The 24060-nt window shown below is 45.7% G+C and overlaps 2 protein-coding genes across 2 annotated transcripts; one reads left to right on the top strand and one right to left on the bottom strand.

The window, feature by feature from the left end:
- Positions 1 to 1714: 1714 nt before the first annotated feature.
- On the top strand, positions 1715 to 6860 carry LOC123098017 (uncharacterized). Its single transcript, XM_044519887.1, has 5 exons — positions 1715 to 2171; positions 2916 to 4513; positions 4611 to 4690; positions 4790 to 4928; positions 6047 to 6860. Exons 2-5 carry the CDS (start codon positions 3190 to 3192, stop codon positions 6550 to 6552), a joined length of 2049 nt encoding a protein of 682 aa, XP_044375822.1. The 5' UTR covers positions 1715 to 2171; positions 2916 to 3189; the 3' UTR covers positions 6553 to 6860.
- A 2506-nt stretch (positions 6861 to 9366) lies between these two features.
- LOC123098016 (phosphoenolpyruvate carboxykinase (ATP)) lies at positions 9367 to 15743 on the bottom strand. The gene is made up of 12 exons (XM_044519885.1): positions 15480 to 15743; positions 15091 to 15357; positions 12327 to 12541; positions 12067 to 12220; positions 11772 to 11957; positions 11383 to 11681; positions 10917 to 11090; positions 10744 to 10809; positions 10461 to 10639; positions 10194 to 10363; positions 9926 to 10094; positions 9367 to 9833 (listed from the first exon to the last, which is right to left on the bottom strand). Exons 2-12 carry the CDS (start codon positions 15339 to 15341, stop codon positions 9690 to 9692), a joined length of 2007 nt encoding a protein of 668 aa, XP_044375820.1. The 5' UTR covers positions 15342 to 15357; positions 15480 to 15743; the 3' UTR covers positions 9367 to 9689.
- Between the last annotated feature and the right edge of the window lie 8317 nt (positions 15744 to 24060).

The raw sequence follows: 24060 nt of genomic DNA, 5'->3' as shown, positions 1-24060 counted from the left end.
CCTTAGGCGTGGGTCAAGGCGGCCTAGTATCAGTGATGCCTTCAGGTGAATCTCTTCTACACAAGACTGGCAATTCAAGGCACTATCCATTGCCTAGTTGTAAGAGGAGTGGATCATGGAGTGCTAGGTATAGTTCAACCCGAGATGGGTCTATACTTTAAAACTGGTATATCAAAGCCAGATGAGAACAAATGCAGACCTTGACTTCTTGGTGGGGATTGTTGAAATTATTGGGCCTTCTACTCAGATTGGGCCTAAATTAATTTCAGAATTGGAGAGAAGTCATGGGGGTGGACAGCCATGTGGGAGTTTAGTCCTACATTGCTAAGGGAGCAAGAGTTTGACCTGCATATAAGGGGGCCTTTCATGGTTCTCTTGATTAGGATGACTAAAGATGCAAGTGTACTCCACACGCGCGCACGCGAGTGCGCTCGCTCACATTTCACATTTATTCGCGTTTAATTACGTGTGACTTGTGACTTTGGCGAGGCGAGCGCGACCGTGGCCTAATAAAATGCATTTTTTTTATTTTCATCGTGCAATTTTTACTCTTATCCACCCGCGTCTGTCTCACGCATGAACGAGGATATACTCGCACGTTTACGTGCGGTTACATGTTCGTTCGTGATGGAGATATCCGAGGGGGCAGATCCTAGGATATAAGCAGACCGTGTTGCGTGGGGATTATCCATCCGAGTCTATAAGAGGGAGCCGTCCTTCTCGACAAAGACACTCGAGGAAAAACACAACCCTAAACTGTTCTTGTCTGCACCGCCGCCGTCGACCTTCGCCGATCCTCTCCCTGCCGTGCAGCAGGGCGAGGAGAGCAGTAATCTCCGGACTTTCCCCGGCATCGATGACCTGCACGGGTAGCCGGGCGATAAAGTTTCTGGGCAGTGCATCCGCACGACTGCTCCATCTTCCTCGACTACGTCCGCCTGCACTGCGATCTCTTCATCATCATCTCTCCATCGACATCGCCGTCTACACTGCGATCTCTTCATCATCAACTATCCATCGACATCGCCGTCTACACTGCGATCTCTTCATCGTCAACCCCGTTGTAAGAAATCCTCTTGTGATCGGCCATATTTTGTGTGATCTTGTTGTGGGACTTCTGTCCATGTCGTTTTCATTTACTCTGTTAGATTTCATCTACGTGATTGCATGTCTATAACTGCTAGATCTGTCCTTGTCATCAGTATCACATAAATTCGGAATTATATTAATTGTAGTACATGCTATATTTCCAACACTAAGACTACGACACTTACCAAACTATAAACTATATACAAAACATACTCCTTACGTCTCATAATGTAAGACATTTTTTGATACTAAACTAGTGCAGAAAACATCTTATATTATGGGACGGAGGAGTAATTTTTAACATGTATCAGTAGTCTACCAAATGCCTCGTGACTATTTCTGATTCCATCAGAGGTCGCAAAGATGTCGCGGGAACCGGGGTTTATTTTTCAAACAAAATCAACAACTTTCCAAGACGGACAAGAGCACGGCCGCCGGGTAATGACAGGGACGCAGCGGCGACGCTCATCCAATCCCCTCCCCGGCGCAAAACTGCCTCCCTGCGAGCGGGTCCCTAGTCTACGACCCCCACGTCAGCATCCCGGCCCGCCTCACCGTGAGTTGTTTATCCACTTGGACGGTTGGGCCGTTGGGCGGGCGGATACGCACGAACATCTCGAGATCCCCGCCCTCCGTCCCGCGCGCTCGACGCTCCGCCGTCCGTTTCGCCCTCCGAAGATCGGCCTCATCCACCACCACCACCACCACCTTCGCCCGCCGTCTCCTCCCTCCCCCACTCGCGTCCCGGCCGTCTCCTTTCTTTAATCGAAAAAATTCTTCCCGAATTCTCCTCCATCCCCCCACTAATCCCACCGGTGATCCCTTTCCCTAATGCTAACGATGAGCAGTCGCCGCGACTTCTCCACGCCTAACCCCTCCCCTCCCTTCCGCGCTTCTTCTTCTTCCTCTCCTTCTTCCTGGCGTTCCGTACTGATTCGGTCGTCGCGCCTGGGTTCGATTTGACCGCCCCCACCACCTGTCTTATCCGCCCGTGCAACCGCTCGGGCCGTTCGTTTCTTGGTTCCTCGCTCATCGGTTTTCTTGCGCTGGTTTGGGGATTATTGGGAGCAATACTTGTCCAGGTGCGTACCGAGTTCCTCCACATAAAAGGCTTTCTGTTTTTTCACTTTTATTGTGATGTTGCTGTTCTAGTCTTATCTGGGCTGAAGTTAATCGTTTTCTTGCTTTATGCGTGATATATACCTTTGTTTCATGCGTGCCTATAAATGGAATTTTTGTTGCTGTTGGCTTCTTGCCGCGCATGGACTCAATCATTGAAACAGTTCTGAGTGTTCGATCAGTTCCGTGTCTGTCCATAATAAGAACTTAGAGGATCACGTGCTATTTTGGCTTGTGTACCAGAGTAAGGTTCATAACAGTTACTAGTGCGGGTCCTTGTTAGTACTGTCATCAGTGAAAGTAAACAGTCAGCAGTACAAAGTTTCATAAAAGGAGAAAAGGGGCTCAAAAGCTCCAAAGAATAGAAGGACAAAAATGTATCTTTAACAGTACCAAGGCTGTTTTTTACCTGTAATAAGTTTCTTTGACAAGTCAACCAAAAGTCATACTACTACTCAACTTAGAACTGTGTGGCTTAAACTGAAATCATTGAACTGAAACTTTCCATACCTAACTTGGTTTCTGAATTTCAGCGATTGACATTATGACAAAGTATTCTAAATTTGAATGGTAAGAATATAGTACTTTTTTTGTGATTATTAGATTTTTTTTGCTTGCTGTGGCTCCTAGAAAGTTTCATTATCAAGATACAATCCTGCTTGCTGCAATATCTGATTGATATCATCTAACTTTAGATCATTTTACAGTTCTTCACTCTGCATACCATGTGAACAAGTTTGAAGGTAGGGCCATACCTGTGCTGCCGTGCAGCACAATGATATCTACTAAGACGCCACATTGGTGATTGTTGTAATTATATTGTTCAAAAGTATAGAAAAGAGACGTTGAAGAAAATCGACATAGATTTGTGACGGTGGATACTGGTTATGGAAGGTATATTATTAATCAGAACAGTTTGAATCGAAACGAGACAATGAGCAAAATGATGATTTAACCGGACTTCCCAGAGCCTTTACTGTTATGGAGATTTCATCACATGAACCATCAGAAGCAGAAATTTTAATTGGACATGAAGATGACACAGAATTGACACCATGCGAAGGTATGGAATTTGAGTCTGAAGATGCTGCAAGGGATTTTTACAGCTTGTATGCGAGACATGCAGGTTTTCGAATTCGGATCAGCAGGTATACCCGCTCCAGACGTGATAATTCAATCATTTCTCGTCGTATTGTATGCTCAAAGGAGGGATTTCATGAAACACGTAACTGTGAAGGCCTCCACCCTGACCAAAAACAGCAAGAACGGACAGGTACTAGAGTTGGTTGCAAGGCTATGATAATGATAAAAAAAATTGATCCTGGCAAATGGGTAGTTACTAAATTTGTGAAAACCCATAATCATGGATCAGTTCCACCAAGAAAACTTGATATTAGGTCAGCACATCAGGACCTTAATCCAGTTGAAAAGCCACATTCTGCCGAGGAAGACCCTGTTGAGGAACCGGTTGAGGGAATGGAATTTGATTCTGAAGAAACCGCAAAATTGTTCTATATAAATTATGCGAGGCTTAATGGTTTTCGTGCACGTATTAGCAGGTATTGCCGTTCAAGACGTGATAATTCAATCATTTCTCGCCAGATTGTGTGCTCCAAGGAAGGCTTCCGTGAAGTTCGAGCCAAGAAAGAGATTACAGACGAAGGGAAAACGAAGCGCCCAAGAATGATTACTAGAGTTGGTTGCAAAGCTATGATTGTGGTGAAAAAGATGAACTCTGGAAAATGGATGGTATCTAAATTTGAGAAGGAGCATAATCATTCGTTGTTATCTTCTAAACAGGCCCCTAGTACATCGAACATTACTTCTGGAGAAAATGCTGAATTTGCTGCAAAGAGTTCAGATCCTGATGAAGCGAAGGTTGAGGAATATAGTGCAGGGATTCAATGTAATTCTACAGATTCACTCACTGTACTTTACAACCAATTATGTCAGGAAGCTATAAAATTTGCAAAAGAAGGATCAGTCACAGAAGAAATTTACCATGTGGCGATGTCTGCCTTGAAAGAGGCGGCAGAGAAGGTTGCTCAACTCAAAAGTTGTCATCCAACAATGCCGCACCGTGGAGTTTCTAGTAGTGAAAGTAAACATAAGGTCGTACAGATGAAAACAATGAGTGCTTCGCAATGTTCAGATGTGGCCAAACAGAAAACAACACCTTCGCAGCTCACGATGTTTCAAGAGTCTACCTCCAAACTAATGTTCATTCCTACCAACCTGTTAACTGATTCAGGCTTAGCTAATTCTGATAACAATCATCCGTCATTGTGTGCTTTCACCTCAAGTGGTAAATACACTATGTATAAGATGCTATCAATTAATCCAGTAACTTATTGCTTATAAACTCTTCTGTTTATAACAAATGTTGCATATTCTATCAACAGGGAGACAATGCAGGCATGGATCAGAATGTTCTTATTTGCATGCTGAAAACAGAAAGGAGGACTGTCCTGAGAAATATCAGGTTACCCTGCCAACCTCCTCATCTGTTTCAGTGATAATCTCCACAGCATTTGATATTTCTTATTGGGTTCCAAGGTTCTTATTTGTAGTTCTATTGCAGAATAGCACTTCGAGTCGGGCAACACAGGGAAATCATTCAACCTATCATGGACATTCTGAAGAAACTACAGTTGCTATTCCTGCTATACCTCTGACGCTATACATGCCTTTGTCGAGGAATTCACCTGGAGCTTCTGCTGGTTAGATTCCATTTTCTTGTGCCGATTACGGAATAAATATTTATAACTTTATGTTCCCAGCAAAGAAGTATCATCCATGTTGTTGCAGTAATTTTGAAAAAAAAAAGTCTAATGTTTCCATTGTCTAGTTAATGATAGATTGACGGGTTAGCTTCAGAGGTTCGCATATGTCACGAACAAAATAATATTTATTTATTATTCCTCACCACAGGCTGCTAAAATTTTAGTGCTTGACAGTTTAGTCCATTACCTTTTTCAGTCTAGCTGTTTTTTCTTTTTGATGGGACTCCAGTGTAGCTGTTTAATTTGTAAGTTCGCACAACCAATTCTCTAGCCTTAGGTCATTGTGTCCATCATGACCACTCCATATATCATATTTCCATTCCAAGTAGTTTTACTTGTGTGTTTTTAAGACGACAGCAGTTTTCATTGAGTGGGAGCAATTCTACTTGTTTAAGAAAGAGGAAAGGAGCAAGATGGAATATGGGAAATTCAGTATGGATAGAACTTATGAGAAAACTGGTATAGGTTTCCTTTGACTTATGTTCCATGACCTGCCCTTGTCGCTTCCTTTTTTTTTCAAGGAGGAAAACCCCCGGCCTTTGCATTGATTGATGCACACAACCCTCCCCTTGTCGGTCCCTAGGTGGTAAGCCCATGATTCCAACCCATGGAACATAAATAGTAGACGTGTGCATAGAAAATTGATCTTTCAGGATAGGTGTCAAATTAGAAGCTGAGACCAGAAATGAGAGTAATTTTCATCATTTCTTGAATCTGTGGTTTCATCCTTTAAGATGTTCCGTGTCCAGAATAGTAAATTGTATATCATAGCTTGGCAAAAAGTTTGGTCAGGTTTTCAGTGCTGATTCTGGAACATTTTAAAATTTGGACATCTGCAAATTAAAATGTTTCTGTCCTCAGAGTCAATGACTAATGTATTTATAGTCCCATACTATTGCAGATAGCTTCAAAACAAGTTATACTGTTTTTCATGAATCAACACACTAAGCTACTGTTGTTTAAGGCTTTCACACACGCACATTAGGCTTTAACTTTTAATAGATCGAAGCAGTACAGGGCATTGACTGATAGATGTTCATTTCCTTGGGCTACAGATGGACAGTACAAATTGTTGGCTGCACCTATTGAAGCAGTTCCAATTTCATACCGCCCCGCAGAACCCATCAGACAACCAAAAAGAAGTTTTTGTAATTTAGGTCCATTGCCAGGTGTTATGTCTGAACTGACCAGGCGAGAAAAAGGTCCACACCCTCTTGTGCATGCTACAGCTCTTGCTTGTGGTGCTCGTGTTGTTCCTGTTGAGGAGGCAGCTTCGCTGATCAAGGCCATCGAGTCCAAGATCAGATCTGGAGGAGCCAAAATAGCAAGATTACCTTCAAGCAGGCTGACACGTCTAGTTCCTGAGGCGGTCTCCATGTCATCGTCTAGTGAAGATGGTGAGGACAATGACCACAGTGAGCCACCGGCGGTGAATGTCGCAGGCTACTGCCATGATGATCAGATATCTGAGGAAATGAAGTTGCAAGGTGAGGCATCAGAGTTGGAAACTGATTCTGAGAATTGTTCTGGGCATGAAAACCATGATACTGCTGATTGCTGACAGATGATGACTGAAGGAGGAAAGTTGTCTGAAGATGTAATTTTCTGAACCATAAAGCTGTATGAAGATCGAAGCTACCCTGCAAGGTAGTAAATTTATACTATAATTTAGAACATTTGTGTATAAATTGGATTTAGGATTCTAACCACTTGTCTCATGTTGATTATAGACTGTAATTGGGTTAACTCAAATAGTTAACTCCATTGAAGGGTTTTGTAAAAAAAAAGAACCACCCTTGCAGTGTTGGTGGATAATCTGTACATGAACTACTTTTATAGAAAGCAAAGATAAATGCATTCATACTTCAACTGACTCTATCTTGCTGGAGAGAACTTTTAGCAGTCAATAATGCTATGATCGTTTTGAAAATAATAATTTTATGATCAAATTCGATGATGGTTTTGCTTCTTCGCATCCATTCTGTAGCAACTTCTTTGTAAGCAAACACGTACCGGGAGTTCAGCATTTTACATATCTGTCAAAAGCACACCTGCTATCCTGTGCCTTGAACTGAAATGATGATCGTGTGCTTGGAATCGGTTTTGCATTCAACTACTTTCTTTCATATATTCACTATTTTTATGAACTGATGACTTGCACATGTTATTGTATGAGTTTTGCACATTTCGACATCCTACACTAAAAAAATAAGGATGTTTTTAAAAACTTTGAAGCCTTCGAACACCCATTTAAGAGAAGAAGAAAAAACAGTTGTCCTTATCTATCGGTTCAGCAAGATTCTGTGATCACGACTTTTTCGTCTCCACTCATCCCCCCCCCCCCCCCCCCCCCGCCCCCTTTTTCTAGTGACCAGAATCTATTTCCATTTGGATGTGATCGTCAAAATTGGCTGCAAACGCTGCATCATAAATAAAGGGAAAAACACGTTTGTGAACACAAAGTTCAAGGCATGTCAGACATTTATTTTTGATGCAAACAATCAAACCGCCTCGTTTATTATTTTGATGCAAACAGCCAGAAGAAGAAAAAACCTGTCATGTCGAAAGGTCAGGATGGGAACGGGCCAACCCGGACCTGGCCTTGGACCCAGCCCGTGTGGCCCCAAAACCTGGCATTGTTTTTGTGAATAAATAAAATGTTAAAATTAGGGACAATTTATAATGGAATCCGAGTGTAATAACTAATAAAATTACATGGTTAGTAGAAATGCTAGAATATAAGCAGAGTTAAGAAAACATCGCACCCTGTATTCCTCCGCTTGGGGTTACAAATAAGTAACAGTACAAGTGAGTACCAGTGATCCTACATCTAAGGAGGACGAGGCGGTGCACCTGGTACATGCCCTGCATGCTAACTAGTAGGGAGGCGGCAAACAGATTTGTAACGAGAAAAAAATCAAACCATCTACTTGTGGTTTATACGTATGCATGCTGAAACATATAAGACAATTTTGTTGTTGATATATGCGAGCATTTACCGAAAATTATATGACAGACTACGTCGCAGAATCGGGTACTGGCGCGACGAAGATTGCAGCTGGTGTGTGATTATAAGCTATAAGATGGGCCGACCCGGCTGACCCAGCGGGTCACCCGATGCCGGCCCTGTTGACCCAAATCTCGTTTGAGACCGACCCACTTGACCCATTGGCCTCAAATTTTTGGGTCGGGTCAGCGACCCAGCGGGCCGACCCGACCCATTCCCATCCTGATCGAAAGGAGGCATTGCTGTTTTTCAGCACCACAAAGTTCACTGCCTCGTTTCCATCTTCATTTCTTGCAGAAACAGACACTGATCAACATCACTCTTTTATGCCTGAAACTGAAAGTCTCCAAAACCCGTAGGGATGATATAAAGTTAGCCTCACTAGTCTACCTCGCGTGCGCGCACCGGCTCTATCTTGAAGGCGGCGGCAAGGGAAATCAAAGAACTTGTGATTTGTCAAAACATCATGCTCTCACCTGCTAGATTTAAAATTATCGCTGACTTTTCGCTAATGCCTCGCCACGAAAAGGAAAGCTCGCTTTGTCCAAACCGTGTCATACCAAACCTGTAATGCCAGTACTGATGTACGGTGAATACAACTTCTCTTTTGTTTTCTGTCAGTAGCATGACAGTAAATTCTAAGTCTGACCATCTACACGAAGTCTTAATATGACCAGCATTTCTTTCCATTTTTTAAAAGTTGTTCATCTGATCCTCAGTGGTTTCTCTATCTTATTATTTTCTTCACTAACAGCCATTTTGGAGTGGTCATATGTCGTGCAGTTCTGCAACTCCTTTTCCAGTTTAGTAAAGCTAGGCAGGAGAGTCCTTATCTGACTATCTTGCAGCAAATGCACTTGTGATGAGTTATCATCTATTCGTACGTGACCTGATATATTATTTCAAATCTCAGCCACATATTTCGATCAATATCCAACCATCATCATCGCAACCTAATTTTATTGTAACAATTTACATAACAAAATTGCACACCGTCAAAAGAATGCAATTTTAGACACTATTATGGAATTTTAAGTGTCTCTTGGGGTTGTAGGATTTTCACTGAAAATTTGGAGGATTTAGGGTTGCTAAATTCCTATTGATTGCTTTATCAAAAAAAAAAGTTCCTATTGATTGCATTCATGTAGAGTACCCTCAATTTCATAGGCTCGAACTCCACTTTATTTTTTCATCAAGAAGCTCTCTCTTCAATCCACGGAGAATTGCCCTGTTTTGAAATCTTATAGACAAATCCAGAGTAGCCTGTGTTTTGTTATCCGTACGTTTAGCAGGACTCAGATTTCAAGATTTTCAGGAGATGAAAAAATTAGCAAAAGCGATGTATACAAGACAAGAGGCACATTCCCAAGCAGAATAATATGGTGCTATGCATTAACAGGGGAGAAGACAGGGTCATACACTCATACGATCATATCAGGCAGACCGATCCGAGTTCCAAATATGAAAGCACAGTGCATCTATACATAGCCAAAACAAGCACCAATCTGTGACAGAAACTTAACATTGCGCATGAAAAATATACGGAACCAACTCTACTAGTACCCCCCGCACATGGACCCATTTTTCGTCATCATCATCGACCTACACAGCACACACACACACACACCACTGCTTTATTCTGAAAAAACACAATTCCACCGCATCGCGCTTTTCATCTGCTTGGCGGGAAATCAGACTTTGGGTCCAGCAGCAAGGATCTCCTCGGTGAGGGTGCTGTCCTCCCCGATCTTGTAGCTGGCGAACACCTCGAAGTTCTTCCCGAACAGGCCGGCCAGCTTCAGGAGCGTCTCCTTGTACGCTGCCTTGTCCGTCCACTGCACGCGAGAAAGCAACCGCTGAGTGCATGTTCAAAAGAAGAGAAGCAACCAAGCAGAAAAAATGGCTGAATGAGCTGAAGAGGGCTCACGGTGTTGATCGGGTCGAGGATCTCAGACGGCACGCCCTCGATGGCGGTGGGGATCTCGAGGCCGAAGACCTCGGTCTTCTGGTAGTTGGCCGTGAGGAGCTCGCCGGAGTGGATGGCGTCGATGATCTTCCTGGTGTACGGCAGCTTGATCCGCTTGCCGACGCCGTACCTGGACCCAGCGACGAACGCAGAGTCAGCTCATCTCATACAGTCATACGCATGGTGGTCGTGCGGAATCTCATTGCAAGGATAAGGATAGGGATCGCACCTTCCGCCGGACCAGCCGGTGTTGACGAGCCACCCGGTGGCGCCGTACGTCTGCATCTTCTCGGCGAGCATAGCGGCGTACTTGGTCGGGTGGAGCATGATGAACGCCGCGCCGAAGCAGGCCGAGAAGGTGGCCTGCGGCTCCTTGATGCCGTCCTCTGTACCGGCAACCTGTCACGATGACGATGGCAAAAGCGATCAGATCGGCATCCCCGAGGAACAAACAAGCTGGTGAATCAACGAATGCTTAGTAGTAGAGTCTTATTACGAGAGCAGTGTAGCCGCTGATGAAGTGGTACATGGTCTGCGCCAGGTTCAGCTTGCTGACAGGCGGGAGCACCCCGAACGCGTCGCAGGCCAGGAGGATGACGTTCTTGGGGTGTGGCCCGACGCACGGTATCTTAGCGTTGGGGATGTACTCGATCGGGTACGCGGCACGAGTGTTCTCTGCAATACGGTCCGGGATGCGATGTTATTACCATCATCTTTGCTACTGTATGCGATCTTTGGTGTGGCTGTATTATTTTTTTAGTGATATTATTGATTTTTACCTGTGACAGATTTGTCGGTGTAATCGACCTCGCGGGTGTGCTCGTCGAAGACAACGTTCTCCAGCACTACAAGCAGAACATTTCAGTCGAATGTAAGCCACGAAAAGACCATGATGCTCATTGTTCAGGGTTGAAAAGAACAGAGTTACAAAGGGGAGGGCTGAGGCGGCTACCTGTTCCGAACTTGATGGCGTTCCAAATGTCAGGTTCTTTCTCCCGGGAGAGGTCTATGCACTTGGCGTAGCAGCCGCCCTCGATGTTGGAGACGCCATTGTCACTCCAGCAGTGCTCGTCGTCGCCGATCAGGAGCCTGTTGTGATCAGTCGACAGCGTCGTCTTTCCAGTACCTGTTGTTGTTGTTGTGAGAGAAACAAAACACAAATCAAATTTCCCAAATTCACAAAATATGTGGCAAATGCAGACAAAAAAATGTGTTTCATATTATTGGAAAACTGAAAAGGTGACATCACACGATAATGCTAATATTTATTGAAACTAGACTAGACGGGCCGCTGAGCAAGGCGAAGGCGTCAGTCAGGTGCATGCGGTTGGGCAGGTGACGGTTCTTGCGGCCGGACGGATCCATCCAATCCATGGATGGATGATGGATCTGTTACGTTCCGTTAACGAACGTAGTACCTGAGAGCCCAAAGAAGAGGGCGACGTCGCCGTCTCGGCCCATGTTGCAGCCGGAGTGGAGGGAGAGGATGCGCCTCTTGGGCATGAGGTAGTGCATGACGCCGAAGAGGCCCTTCTTCATCTCCCCGGCGTACTGCGTGCCCAGGATGACCATCTCCCGCCGCCCCAGGTTGATGTCCACGCTCGTCGACGACGTCATGTAGTGCGTGTAGCGGTTGCAGGGGAACTTGCCGGCGTTGTATATCGTGAAGTCCGGCGTGCCGAAGCTCTCCAGCTCCTCCTCCGTCGGACGTATACACCTGATACATCCCGTCCGGTGCTTACTACTACAATTCTACTGTAAAAAAACGTACTGCAATGAACCTGAATGTGGTATTATTATTACAGACATGTTGTGCATGAAGAGCGAGTGGTAGGCCCTGGCGGAGATGATGCGGACTTTGATGCGGTTCTCGGGGTCCCAGTTGAGGAACTGGTCGTTCACGTACACCTTGTCCAGGGAGTTGAGGTAGTCCACGGCCCTCTCCCTGTTGGTCAGGAACGTGTGCTCGTCCATCTCGATGTTCGGCGAGCCCCTGTAATTATCGCCACAACGAGACATACAATGTTCAGTTACTTGTTAGCTGAAGACGAAGGAGAAGAAGAAGCACATGTTCAGTTCAGCGATGGCAGCAGAGCACTCACTTGCCCCACCAGAGCTCCTGCGCCGCCGCCTCGTCCTTGACGATGCGCTTGTCCCTGGGCGACCGGCCGGTCTTGGCGCCGGACAGCGTCGCCAGCGCGCCGGTGGCCGTGATGAACGACCCCTTCTCGTACTTGATGGCCTGCTCGTACAGCTCTGTTTGTTTTTTTTTGGTTTGGAACACAAGATCAGAACACACGGACGACACATTTTATTTATCTGAATGAACAGAGTTTAGAAGACAGGTGAGTGTGTCGCGTACCGCCGGGCGAGAGGTTGTAGAGGACATGGGTGAACTTGAGGGAGCTGTCGCTGACGCTGATGGTGGGTGCGACGTGGTGGTGGTGGTGGTGATGAGGCTGCGGCGGCGGTGGCGCGGCCGCCGGCGCGGTCTTGGCCGCGGCCTCGCCCTTCCTGGCCGGATCGCCCCGCACCACCTTGGGCCCGGTCTCACGGGTCAGCGACGCCAACGACGCGCTGCATCCATCAGAGTGTCAGTTTGCATGTACAAAACCATTTTTATCATAATTAAAATTGCACCTGGCAGTGAGTTCACTATGCTTTTTTTTAAACGGGTGAGTTTTTTTTTGACAAACGGGTGAGTTCACTATGTAACGCGAGCTCATTTGTCAACACAGCAGATCGATCTATGCACGCAATGAGCTAGACAAGAAAAAAAAAACATTGTTTGAGGAACTACGAAAAGGGTACGAGGTTTCTTGGGAAGACGGGAGCGAGTTGCACCTGCACGACGGCGACAGCGACGTCGCGTCAAGCCAATGTTTTCGGTACCCCCATGCCCAAGTTGCCTTGCCGGCCCCATGCGTCATCCCAGATATTGCGTGCGTGATCATGTTCGCTACGCGCGTGAACCACCGCCCCTTTGTGATTTTGCACTTCCTATAGGCGTTGTTTGGATGGGCAGAATATAAAGAACGCGATCTCTACAAACCAGGGAAACGGTTTAACAGAATAAAACCTTGTTTGTTTGTTCCAACAAATTCGTGGATATAGCAAACCAGGATCCTTAAAACCCAGGATTTCAGGTTTATAGAAAAACGAGTATTAGTCGTTTTTCCAAAAACACGATTAGCATATACTTATCGTAACTGTTTCTCCCCGAATCATGGGCACGGCTGCTTTGTACGAAGCATGCATGACCAGCGTCGCTCGGCGACGGCCAACTCTAGCAGCTGTGATTCGGTGCCGATGAAGGGAGGTAGGCGCGGCGACCTCGGCGTCGAGGGAAGCAACCGCTGGCATCCACACGTGCTCAGTCATGACGTCCTGAGTGGAGGCAAGCACCGTCGTATATGAGCTGAGGAGCTTGCCAGAAGGGCACGGCTGGCTGCCGTCACAGTAGGAGGCGTCGAGGCTATTCAGGGCCCAGTGGATGCTGCTACCGACGACTTGGGCGTACAGGGCATGCATCCGCCGGCGGCCAACCACCGAAGGAGTCGTCACGAACCTCGCCACGGCTGTCCCGTCACCGTGGGTGGCGTCAAGCCTATGCATGCCGCCAACGGCGATGAGGGATCAGAGATCAAAGGAAGAAGCCTGGCCTAATTACGGACGGGAATACGAATGGCTAATTGCTATCCAAAGAAGGCACTGGGCAACCTAGAATTGCGTTTTTCTAGTCCAAATAAAGTTTTCCACAAGCTGATTATTAACCGAAAAAATAGTAAAACCAGTTTTTGCTAAACATTAGCTAGAAACTCGTTTTATATATTCCCGTGGCTAATATCTGCTAGCCAAACAACGCCATAATGCTTGTGCTAACATTACGCTCTATAAAAGATGTTGGCCGCCCTTGTTATTTTTTGTAGTACTATGAAGAACCAAGGAAAAAAACTTTGTAGTGCGAGTTTAGGATTCAGTAGCCTACATGGCTGATCCTCAAAAAAAAACCTACATGGCTACATCTACATGGGTAGTATATGCAACTTTATGCGGTGCGATAAGAACAAAACTATTAAGTGACATTTTGGCACTTCGATGCAGGCATGAGGTCACGTGAATACCCAAAAGATGTGGTGCAGATTTTATCGCGATGGTGGCACAGGCACTTTTGGTTGGAAAACGACCACCGGGGTGATCGTCATCAGTCATCACAGCCCTCCTTTTTTTAGGGCATGGCCGATAGGCCACGCTGGACGGGTGCCCCAGGCGCCACATCAACATGCTGAACGCCACCTCCACCAAACGTGCTCCTTGCAAAGAGAGACGGACTCCTGCAGAGGAGCTAGCCTCCTCCCTGACAAAAGCAGCGAGGCAACTGCTCGGGCGACGCGGTGTGAGCTTTGTAGCTCAGGACCACAGCTTGGAGATTGCATGTGTTGAAAGGTGGGTGAGAGAGAGAGAGAAAATAAGATGATGACATCAAGAAAATAGCCTCCGTTGAGTGATTGTGGCACAAATCATAGCTCCATTCAAATTTATCTAGGTGGAAGAGGTGAGGCATCACCATGCTTCCTTTGTTTTTCTTTTTAAAGGAGGATGACCTCCGGCCTCTGCATCTGGGCGATGCATACGGCCACTTGCTAGACCCCCTGGTTCCAGTTTCTTTGCTCTTCTTCTTTAAATTCATTTACCCCTCACCTAAAAAGTTTCTTTATATTATTCCCATCTCATCAAAATAAAAAACCTTATATTATTCCTTCTTGGTGTTACTTTCTGTAAAAAACAAAAACTATGGCCCAGCGTCCAGTCTATAGGCGAAATGCTTAAGGGGTGGACCGAGCGGTGACATATATTGCCATCATCGGACCCGCACGTGGCGGTCAAATGGACAAGTAGAAGATTGTTATCGTGCATGTTCCGTCCTCCGTTCTTTCTTCCCAAGTCCATCCAGCAAAAAAGCAAAGTGCCAAATAAAAGGAGGCCTTGATCTTCGCCATTCTCCAATTAATTGTAATTGCCAAGAAAATATTAATGGCCGCTTTTACATGTCGGGGTAGAAGCAGAGGCAGAAGGGAACGGGGTGCGAGAGGAGAAGAGAGGAGAGGATTGATATATTGATTGACCTGATGGACTGGAGCTGCTGCTTCCGGCGGTCCTCGTCGGAGACGGCGACGGCGAAGGGGGAGGCGCTGGTGTCCTTGATGGGCGTGGTGGGCGCCGAGCGCTTCCGCTGCATGGAGTGCAGCTCGTCGATGTTCTGCGCCCGCACCGGCGCCGAGCTGTCGTCGTGGCAGATCCCGTTCTCGTGCTTGGCCGCCGCCTTCTTCTCCGCGTGCGTCGTGTCGATCCGCGCCAGCCCGTTCGGCGTCGCCATGGCCGCCCGCCTCCTTCTGCTCTTCCAAGAAAACAACGACAACAACAACCAACATTAGCAACCCAGCGATCCTACGCCACGCACCATTGCTGCGAGCAAGAACCAGAGGAAGAGAAAGGATTTGTACGAGGCACGCACGAGGAGAGGAGAGAACAGGGGTACGTGAGGCAGTAGGGGTGGTGGCGGTGGCACACGACGGCACAAGGAGCTAGTGAGAGATGTGGGGCAGATGGGTAGAGCCCCGGCGAGGGAGGCTTTTAAAGGGGCCGGAGCTAACCATGGTTGGGTTACTTGACCATGCCCTTCGGGTTGGCTGGGTTGGGGCTTCCGGGCTCGAGGGAAGGGAAGCTTGTGGAAAGCGGGTGCGGGAAATCACCACCAAAGTTCATTGCGCGCACTAAATGAGTTCAGATGGGGGGTGAATACGCTGGCGCGTTGGGTTGTGACTTGTGACCCATGAAAGGAAACCATAGCGTGTGAATTGTGATATGTAGTTCGGAATAAAACGATTGGACTAGGGATTTTTGGCTATTTAGGGTGGTGTGCTCAGTTCTTCGGAACATGGAAGGATGCTGTAAAAGATGGGTTGATTTTAGTACCATATGATGTGATTGTGGCAAAAGATTCAAATCTCGCCGCCGGTCACGCTCATCGATCGGCCGCGCTCCACACGGGTCACGAGTCGGTGGACCCATGCGCCGCCGAATACCGCTCAACCTTATCTCGGGGCATGGCAGGCCGGGAGTGTGTCATGCGCAGTTGTCACACCGAGAAGATGCCGCAAGGCTAGGCTGCGCAATTTGGGGCGTTGTTCTACGCCACCACCCCTGGGCGTTGGCGCTGTTGCATGGAAGATGAGAGGAGGCGAGAGGTGTGGCGCTGCACGGGAGCTTCCCTGACGCTGCTGATTGTTGCCAGATGGCATTGGAGATGGCTAGTTATGTCGACAACTAGATGTGATAAAGGCAAGGCGTGGCGTTGATCACATGATGCTACGAGCCGTGGACGGTGGCATTGCAACCGTTGATGGTAGAGTTACAACATGGAGGGAGCCGCAATCACGCGGGGAGGGGGGGGGGGGGGGTGCGAACAACGACGACCGAGGAGGCACGACGGCGGTGCTCATGTGTTGTAATTGTTGGTGGCAGAACCGCAACAACGTGCCAGCATACTGTAACCATTGATGGCAAAAGCTACACCGTCGAGGTGGAAGCCAAAAAATTTATTATGTATTTAGTGATATTAATTTTTTTAGTGTAGTTGTTGTTGAATTTTTTTTCTACAAAATTGGTATTATATTGCACCATTTGAATTGGGAGACAATTTATATGTGTTCTTTTCAAAGACGGAAGGAGTAGTAAAGAATTCCAACATTTGTAGGAAGTATTTACTCCCACATCCAGAATAGTACATAAAAGAAGCCGTTTATTTTTTTTATCATTCTTCATGATCTCGAGGGTATTTCAGATATCTTGGAGGTAATTGATGATGTATTTGTCTCTACACACAAAGCTTTCGAAGCTACAAGAGTGCTTGGTTACACGATGGCATTAAGTTTCGACTGTCTTCAAACTTACTTTTTCAAGTGCAATTATTAACCCCTTGCAAAATTGTTGGCTTTTTACCTACAAATGGCCTATTATTTTAGATACCTCAAAATAAGTGTTATGGCAAAAATATCGTCGAAGCCTTTAGTTTGTGTAATATACATTTTTTATGTTTTTAGACTTATTTGCACATGTAATACTTTATTGGAAAAATTGACTTATGCAATCCAGTTTGCCCCATCCGCTTACCCTAATTTAGTGTTTGTTAGACCCACTTTTGCCTGTTTTTATGGCTAATTTTCTACAGCAGATTATAAAATACACAACACACACACACAGTTCAGCAACTGCAAAGTAAACCTCTTTCTTTGTAATCCAAAACAGTGATCAATGAAATGACAAATATCAGCACAACGGAGTGATGGATAACTATGAATATCTTCGCACCCAGTGGATCAAAATACCAATTCAAACCGTAACAAGAGAATTTCAATAGAAACTCATCGTTTCTCGTTTTGCGAAACGTGGCAGGAGGTGTAGCCGGTTCACTGACAGGATGAATTATGTCTGTGCTGTGTTACCGTAATATAACACTTTTGACTTGACAATGCAGTAGGTGATTTCAAATGGGATTTCCCCGCCTGCTTATCATCCAGTACATAGCCAGGTGACCAGCCAGGTTATTACTAGTATGCAGGCCCTCTGTCATCGGCGTTATCATTTGCAGATAATCTGACCATCTTACTGGGTCGCTGCAGGCCTAGCTCCAGCTGTTATCCAACCTCTCAGGATAATCCAACAGAAAATTAGGCTAGCACTGCTGAGCAGCTCAACATGTCATGTATAAGAAATAAATAAGATCAGGGGAGTGTCAACGTTTGATCGAGCACTGGCTTAGCTAGCCAGAGTTCGTGCGTTGCCATTGCATGCACATGTGTGTGTGAGATGGATGGATAGGGATGACAACGTACGTATTGCCCCTTGTGAAAACAAAGCACCATTTTCTCCACCTGTTATCTGCTTAGTAGTAACATGTATACTACTACTCGCTTGTTTTTAATTGGAATATACACAAGTCAGATGTACGAGCGACATCCGGTTCAGTAGTACTAGTAGTATGATAGAAGATGGCCGTAGTCTAAAAGCAAGGAACTCGCGGTGCATTCTCAAGTCAACGGAATTTATATTACATTAATTAATTTGATTTGACAGGTGTTCATGGATTAGTCCCCTCCAACTTTTTTATTTTCCTTGTTATTGTGTACGTATCGGTCCTTTTCATCTATCGCTCTGCTCTTCCGTTTACTGGCTGCTAACTTTTCTGATAAGATCGTTCTCGAGATTTTGGCCAGCCATGAGGAGGATACTGCCGTGAAGCAGCAAGGGAGTCATTCGGTCGAGAAGGCAACCAAGTTGGTCCCGTGAATCCATTTTATATACGAATGCAGTGAATCAAACGCAGAGCGTGACATTACCTTCCGTTTGGGGGCAGGATTTTTATGAACTCCACTAGTGAATTCTGCACGCAGAAGCGAAATGCAAGTGTGATATTTATTTTGACTTTTCGGATGAGCTCGCCGTTACTGACTGACTCTTGGCAAAGCCAGAGAGGTCAGCTGCGGCGTTTAATCAAACTAGTAAAATGCCCGTGCGTTGCTACGGGCCACAATGCATAAGAATAAATTTGTCTTCATAAAATTTATCCATCTAAACAGTCTGGATTATCTTAAATACATACCATATATGAAGGAGACAATAATCTTAAACGCACGGACCCTTACGAGAGTTTTAGAGAATCTCCTTCTAACTCATCTTTCTCTCCCTGATTTTCAGCTGGGGTTGGCCCCATCCTTCCCTATCTTAAATCCTATGGGTCCACAGTCGATAGTCCATTGAACCCGTAAAAGAACTTCATGTAGATGTAGCATTACTCTGGAGGAGAAATATGGTTGTCCAGACTATCCGACTGTTATCACCAACACGTGGTCTCTCTTTTTTCTGCCGGGCCCTCCCCTTACTACTCGTTTTCCTGCCATAGCGAGACATTTCTTTTTTTGTTGGAACCCTTTCCTTTAAAAACATGTCTAACATGTAGCGTTAGGATCATCATGCATGTCATGTGACCTTTTTATGGTAGATAACTTTTCTTCTTCCTACTATCTCTGCCATTGAAGCCCCCTTCTCCATAAAAAAAATACATTTTTAATAGAAGGATAAACATATTGCGCCATAAAGCAAATGCAATCAGTGCATGTCATGTGACCTTGTCGTCTTTTATGGTAGATAACTTTTCTTCTGCTCACTATCTCTGCATTGGAACCCCCCTTCTCTAATAAAAAATAATATATTTTTTCGTAGCAGGATAAACGTATTGCACCATGAAGCAAGTGCAATCAGTACATGCATACCGATATGTTCTCTGTAGCAAAAATTTACTCGATTTTTTTTTGCAAAATCCATCATATATCCGCATCTCGACTCAATTTTTTCAGATTCGTCTCGACTGATAGCTACCGTCTTGTCCTCCTCAAATCCTTGTCGCTAGCAATCTTGGCATTGCACGGTCGTAACGGTCGCTGCTAAGAATTGTGACGCACACAGCATGTCTTGTGGTGGTGTGTCTGATACAACTGCAGAGTGTCCATTTGTGTTTGTGCTTCTGTTAGGCAAGTCTGGTAAGTATGCATGTAAGTTGTAGTCAATTTCACAGCTGAACTATCATGTATAGCAAAGAACAGTGTAGTAATAAAGATAAGAGGGTCGTAAATATGCAGGTATGGCCAAAAAAAATTATGACATCAATAATTAACTCTGTTTTTCATGTAATTATATTTCTATACCAAACGTCAATAATTTCTCATTACCAAACGTCAATAATTTCTCACCGTCCAAGAGTGTCAGCTCCTTACACATAGCCTCTGTAAAATTGTAATGACTAAAATACTAATAAATCTAATGGTTCCAATAAATAGAAATTCAGGGGTAGGAGTTTCTACAGCTTGGACGGACGGTGGTACAATCCATATAATTCATCTGAGCAGTACCTAGTGACTTGTTTCACATGATCAAACCAGAACACATTGAGTGTTAATCACATAGTGATGTGAACTAGATTGTTGACTCTAGTAAACTCTTTAGATGTTGGTCACATGGTGATGTGACCAGTGAGTGTTAATCACATGGTGATGTGAACTAGATTATTGACTCTAGTGCAAGTGGGGGACTGTTGGAAATATGCCCTAGAGGCAATAATAAATTGGTTATTATTATATTTCCTTATTCATGATAATCGTTTATTATCCATGCTAGAATTGTATTGATAGGAAACTCAGATACATGTGTGGATACATAGACAACACTATGTCCCTAGTAAGCCTCTAGTTGACTAGCTCGTTGATCAATAGATGGTTACGGTTTCCTGACCATGGACATTGGATGTCGTTGATAACGGGATCACATCATTAGGAGAATGATGTGATGGACAAGACCCGATCCTAAGCATAGCATAAAAGATCGTGTAGTTTCGTTTGCTAGAGCTTTTCCAATTTCAAGTATCTTTTCCTTAGACCATGAGATCGTGCAACTCCCGGATACCATAGGAGTGCTTTGGGTGTGCCAAACGTCACAACGTAACTGGGTGACTATAAAGGTGCACTACGGGTATCTCCGAAAGTGCCTGTTGGGTTGGCACGGATCGAGACTGGGATTTGTCACTCCGTGTGACGGAGAGGTATCTCTGGGCCCACTCGGTAATGCATCATCATAATGAGCTCAATGTGACTAAGGCGTTAGTCACGGGATCATGCATTGCGGTACGAGTAAAGAGACTTGCCGGTAACGAGATTGAACAAGGTATTGGGATACCGACGATCGAATCTCGGGCAAGTAACATACCGATTGACAAAGGGAATTGCATACGGATTGATTGAATCCTCGACACCGTGGTTCATCCGATGAGATCATCGTGGAACATGTGGGAGCCAACATGGGTATCCAGATCCCGCTGTTGGTTATTGACCGGAGAGGCGTCTCGGTCATGTCTGCATGTCTCCCGAACCCGTAGGGTCTACACACTTAAGGTCCGGTGACGCTAGGGTTGTAGAGATATATGTATGCGGAAACCCAAAAGTTGTTCGGAGTCCCGGATGAGATCCCGGACGTCACGAGAGGTTCCGGAATGGTCCGGAGGTGAAGAATTATATATAGGAAGTCCAGTTTCGGCCACCGGGAAAGTTTCGGGGGTTACCGGTATTGTACCAGGACCACCGGAAGGGTCCCGGGGGTCCACCGGGTGGGGCCAACTATCCCGGAGGGCCCCGTGGGCTGAAAGTGGAAGGGAACCAGCCCTTAGTGGGCTGGGGCGCCCCCCCTTGGGCCTCCCCCCATGCGCCTAGGGTTGGGAACCCTAGGGGGGAGTTCCCCCTTGCCTTGGGGGGGCAAGGCAACCCCTTCCCCCCTTGTGGCCGCCGCCCCCCCTTGAGATCCCATCTCTTGGGGCCGGCGCCCCCCCAGGGGGCCTATATAAAGGGGGGAGAGAGGGCAGAAAGACACAGCCTTGGGCGCCTCCCTCCTCCCCTGCAACACCTCTCTCTCTCTCCCGCAGAAGCTTAGAGAAGCCCTGCCGAGACCCGCTACATCCACCACCACGCCGTCGTGCTACTGGATCTCCATCAACCTCTCCTTTCCCCTTGCTGGATCAAGAAGGAGGAGACGTCGCTGCACCGTACGTGTGTTGAACGCGGAGGTGCCGTCCGTTCGGCACTCGGTCATCGGTGATTTGGATCACGGCGAGTACGACTCCGTCATCCACGTTCATTGGAACGCTTCCGCTCGCGATCTACAAGGGTATGTAGATGCACTCCCTTCCCCTCGTTGCTAGTATACTCCATAGATGCATCTTGGTGAACGTAGGAAAATTTTAAAATTATGCTACGATTACCAACAGTGGCATCATGAGCCAGGTCTATGCGTAGTTACTATGCACGAGTAGAACACAAAGCAGTTGTGGGCGTTGAGTTTGCCAATTCTTCTTGCCGCTACTAGTCGTTTCTTGTTTCGACGGCATTGTAGGATGAAGCGGCCCGCACCGACCTTACACGTACGCTTACGTGAGACAGGTTCCACCGACTGACATGCACTAGATGCATAAGGTGGCTAGCGGGTGTCTGTCTCTCCTACTTTAGTCGGAACGGATTCGATGAAAAGGGTCCTTATGAAGGGTAAATAGAAATTGGCAAATCACGTTGTGGTCATACGTAGGTAAGAAAACGTTCTTGCTAGAAACCTACAAACCACGTAAAAACATGCAACAATAATTAGAGGACGTCTAACTTGTTTTTGCAGCAAGTGCTATGTGATGTGATATGGCCAGAAGATGTGATGAATGATATATGTGATGTATGAGATTCATCATATTCTTGTAATAGGAATCACGACTTGCATGTCGATGAGTATGACAACCGGCAGGAGCCATAGGAGTTGTCTTTATTATTTTGTATGACCTGCGTGTCATTGAATAACGCCATGTAAATTACTTTACTTTGTTGCTAAACGCGTTAGCCATAGAAGTAGAAGTAATCATTGGCGAGACGACTTCATGAAGACACAATGATGGAGATCATGATGATGGAGATCATGGTGTCATGCCGGTGACGAAGATGATCATGGTGCCCCAAAGATGGAGATCAAAGGAGCATGATGATATTGGCCATATCATGTCACTATTTGATTGCATGTGATGTTTATCATGTTTTTGCATCTTATTTGCTTAGAACGACGGTAGTAAGTAAGATGATCCCTTATAATAATTTCAAGAAAGTGTTCACCCTAACTGTGCACCGTTGCGAAGGTTCGTTGTTTCGAAGCACCACGTGATGATCGGGTGTGATAGATTCTAACGTTTGAATACAACGGGTGTTGACAAGCCTAGCATGTACAGACATGGCCTCGGAACACACGCAATACACTTAGGTTGACTTGACGAGCCTAGCATGTACAAACATGGCCTGGGAACACGGAGGACCGAAAGGTCGAGCATGAGTCGTATAGAAGATACGATCAACATGGAGATGTTCACCGATCTTGACTAGTCCGTCTCACGTGATGATCGGACACGGCCTAGTTAAACTCGGATCATGTTTCACTTAGATGACTAGAGGGATGTCTATCTGAGTGGGAGTTCATAATCAGATGAACTTCATTATCATGAACATAGTCAAAAAGGTATTTGCAAATTATGTCATAGCTTGCGCTTTAGTTCTACTGGTTAAGATATGTTCCTAGAGAAAATTTAGTTGAAAGTTGGTAGTAGCAATTATGCGGACTGGGTCCGTAAACTGAGGATTGTCCTCATTGCTGCACAGAAGGCTTATGTCCTCAATGCACCGCTCGGTGTGCTGAACCTCAGCGTCGTCTGTAGATGTTACGAAACATCTGACATACACGTTTTGATGACTACGTGATAGTTCAGTGCGGTTTAGAATTGTGGCACCAAAGACGTTTTTGAAACGTCGCAGAACATGTGAGATGTTCCGAAGACTGAAATTGGGATTTCAGACTAGTGCCCACGTCAAGAGGTATGAGACCTCTGACAAGTTTCTTAAGCCTGCAAACTAAGGGAGAAAAGCTCAATCGTTGAGCGTGTGCTCAGATTGTCTGAGTGCCACAATCGCTTGAATCGAGTGGGAGTTAATCTCCCAGATGAGATAGTGATAGTTCTCCATAGTCACTGCCACCAAGCTAGTAGAGCTTCGTGATGAACTATAACATATCAAGGATAGTTATGATGATCCTTGAGCTATTCGCGATGTTTGACACCGCGAGAGTAGAAATCAAGAAGGAGCATCAATTGTTGATGGTTAGTAAAACCACTGGTTTAAGAAGGGCAAGGGCAGAAGGGATACTTCATGAAACAGCAAGTCATTTGCTGCTCTAGTGAAGAATCCCAAGGTTGAACCCAAACCCGAGACTAAGTGCTTCTGTAATGAGAGGAACGGTCACTGAAGCAGTACTACCCTAGATACTTGGTAGATAAGAAGGCAGGCAAGGTCGACAGAAGTATATTGGATATATGTTATATGAATGTGTACTTTACTAGTACTCCTAGCAGCACCAGGGTATTAGATACCGGTTCGGTTGCTAAGTGTTAGTAACTCGAAATAAAAGCTGCGGAA

The sequence above is a fragment of the Triticum aestivum genome, chromosome 4D (genome assembly GCF_018294505.1).
Source record: "Triticum aestivum cultivar Chinese Spring chromosome 4D, IWGSC CS RefSeq v2.1, whole genome shotgun sequence".
Lineage (NCBI taxonomy): Eukaryota > Viridiplantae > Streptophyta > Magnoliopsida > Poales > Poaceae > Triticum > Triticum aestivum.
The sequence above is the reverse complement of the archived record's forward strand: the minus strand, read 5'-3'. Positions and strand labels throughout refer to the sequence as shown.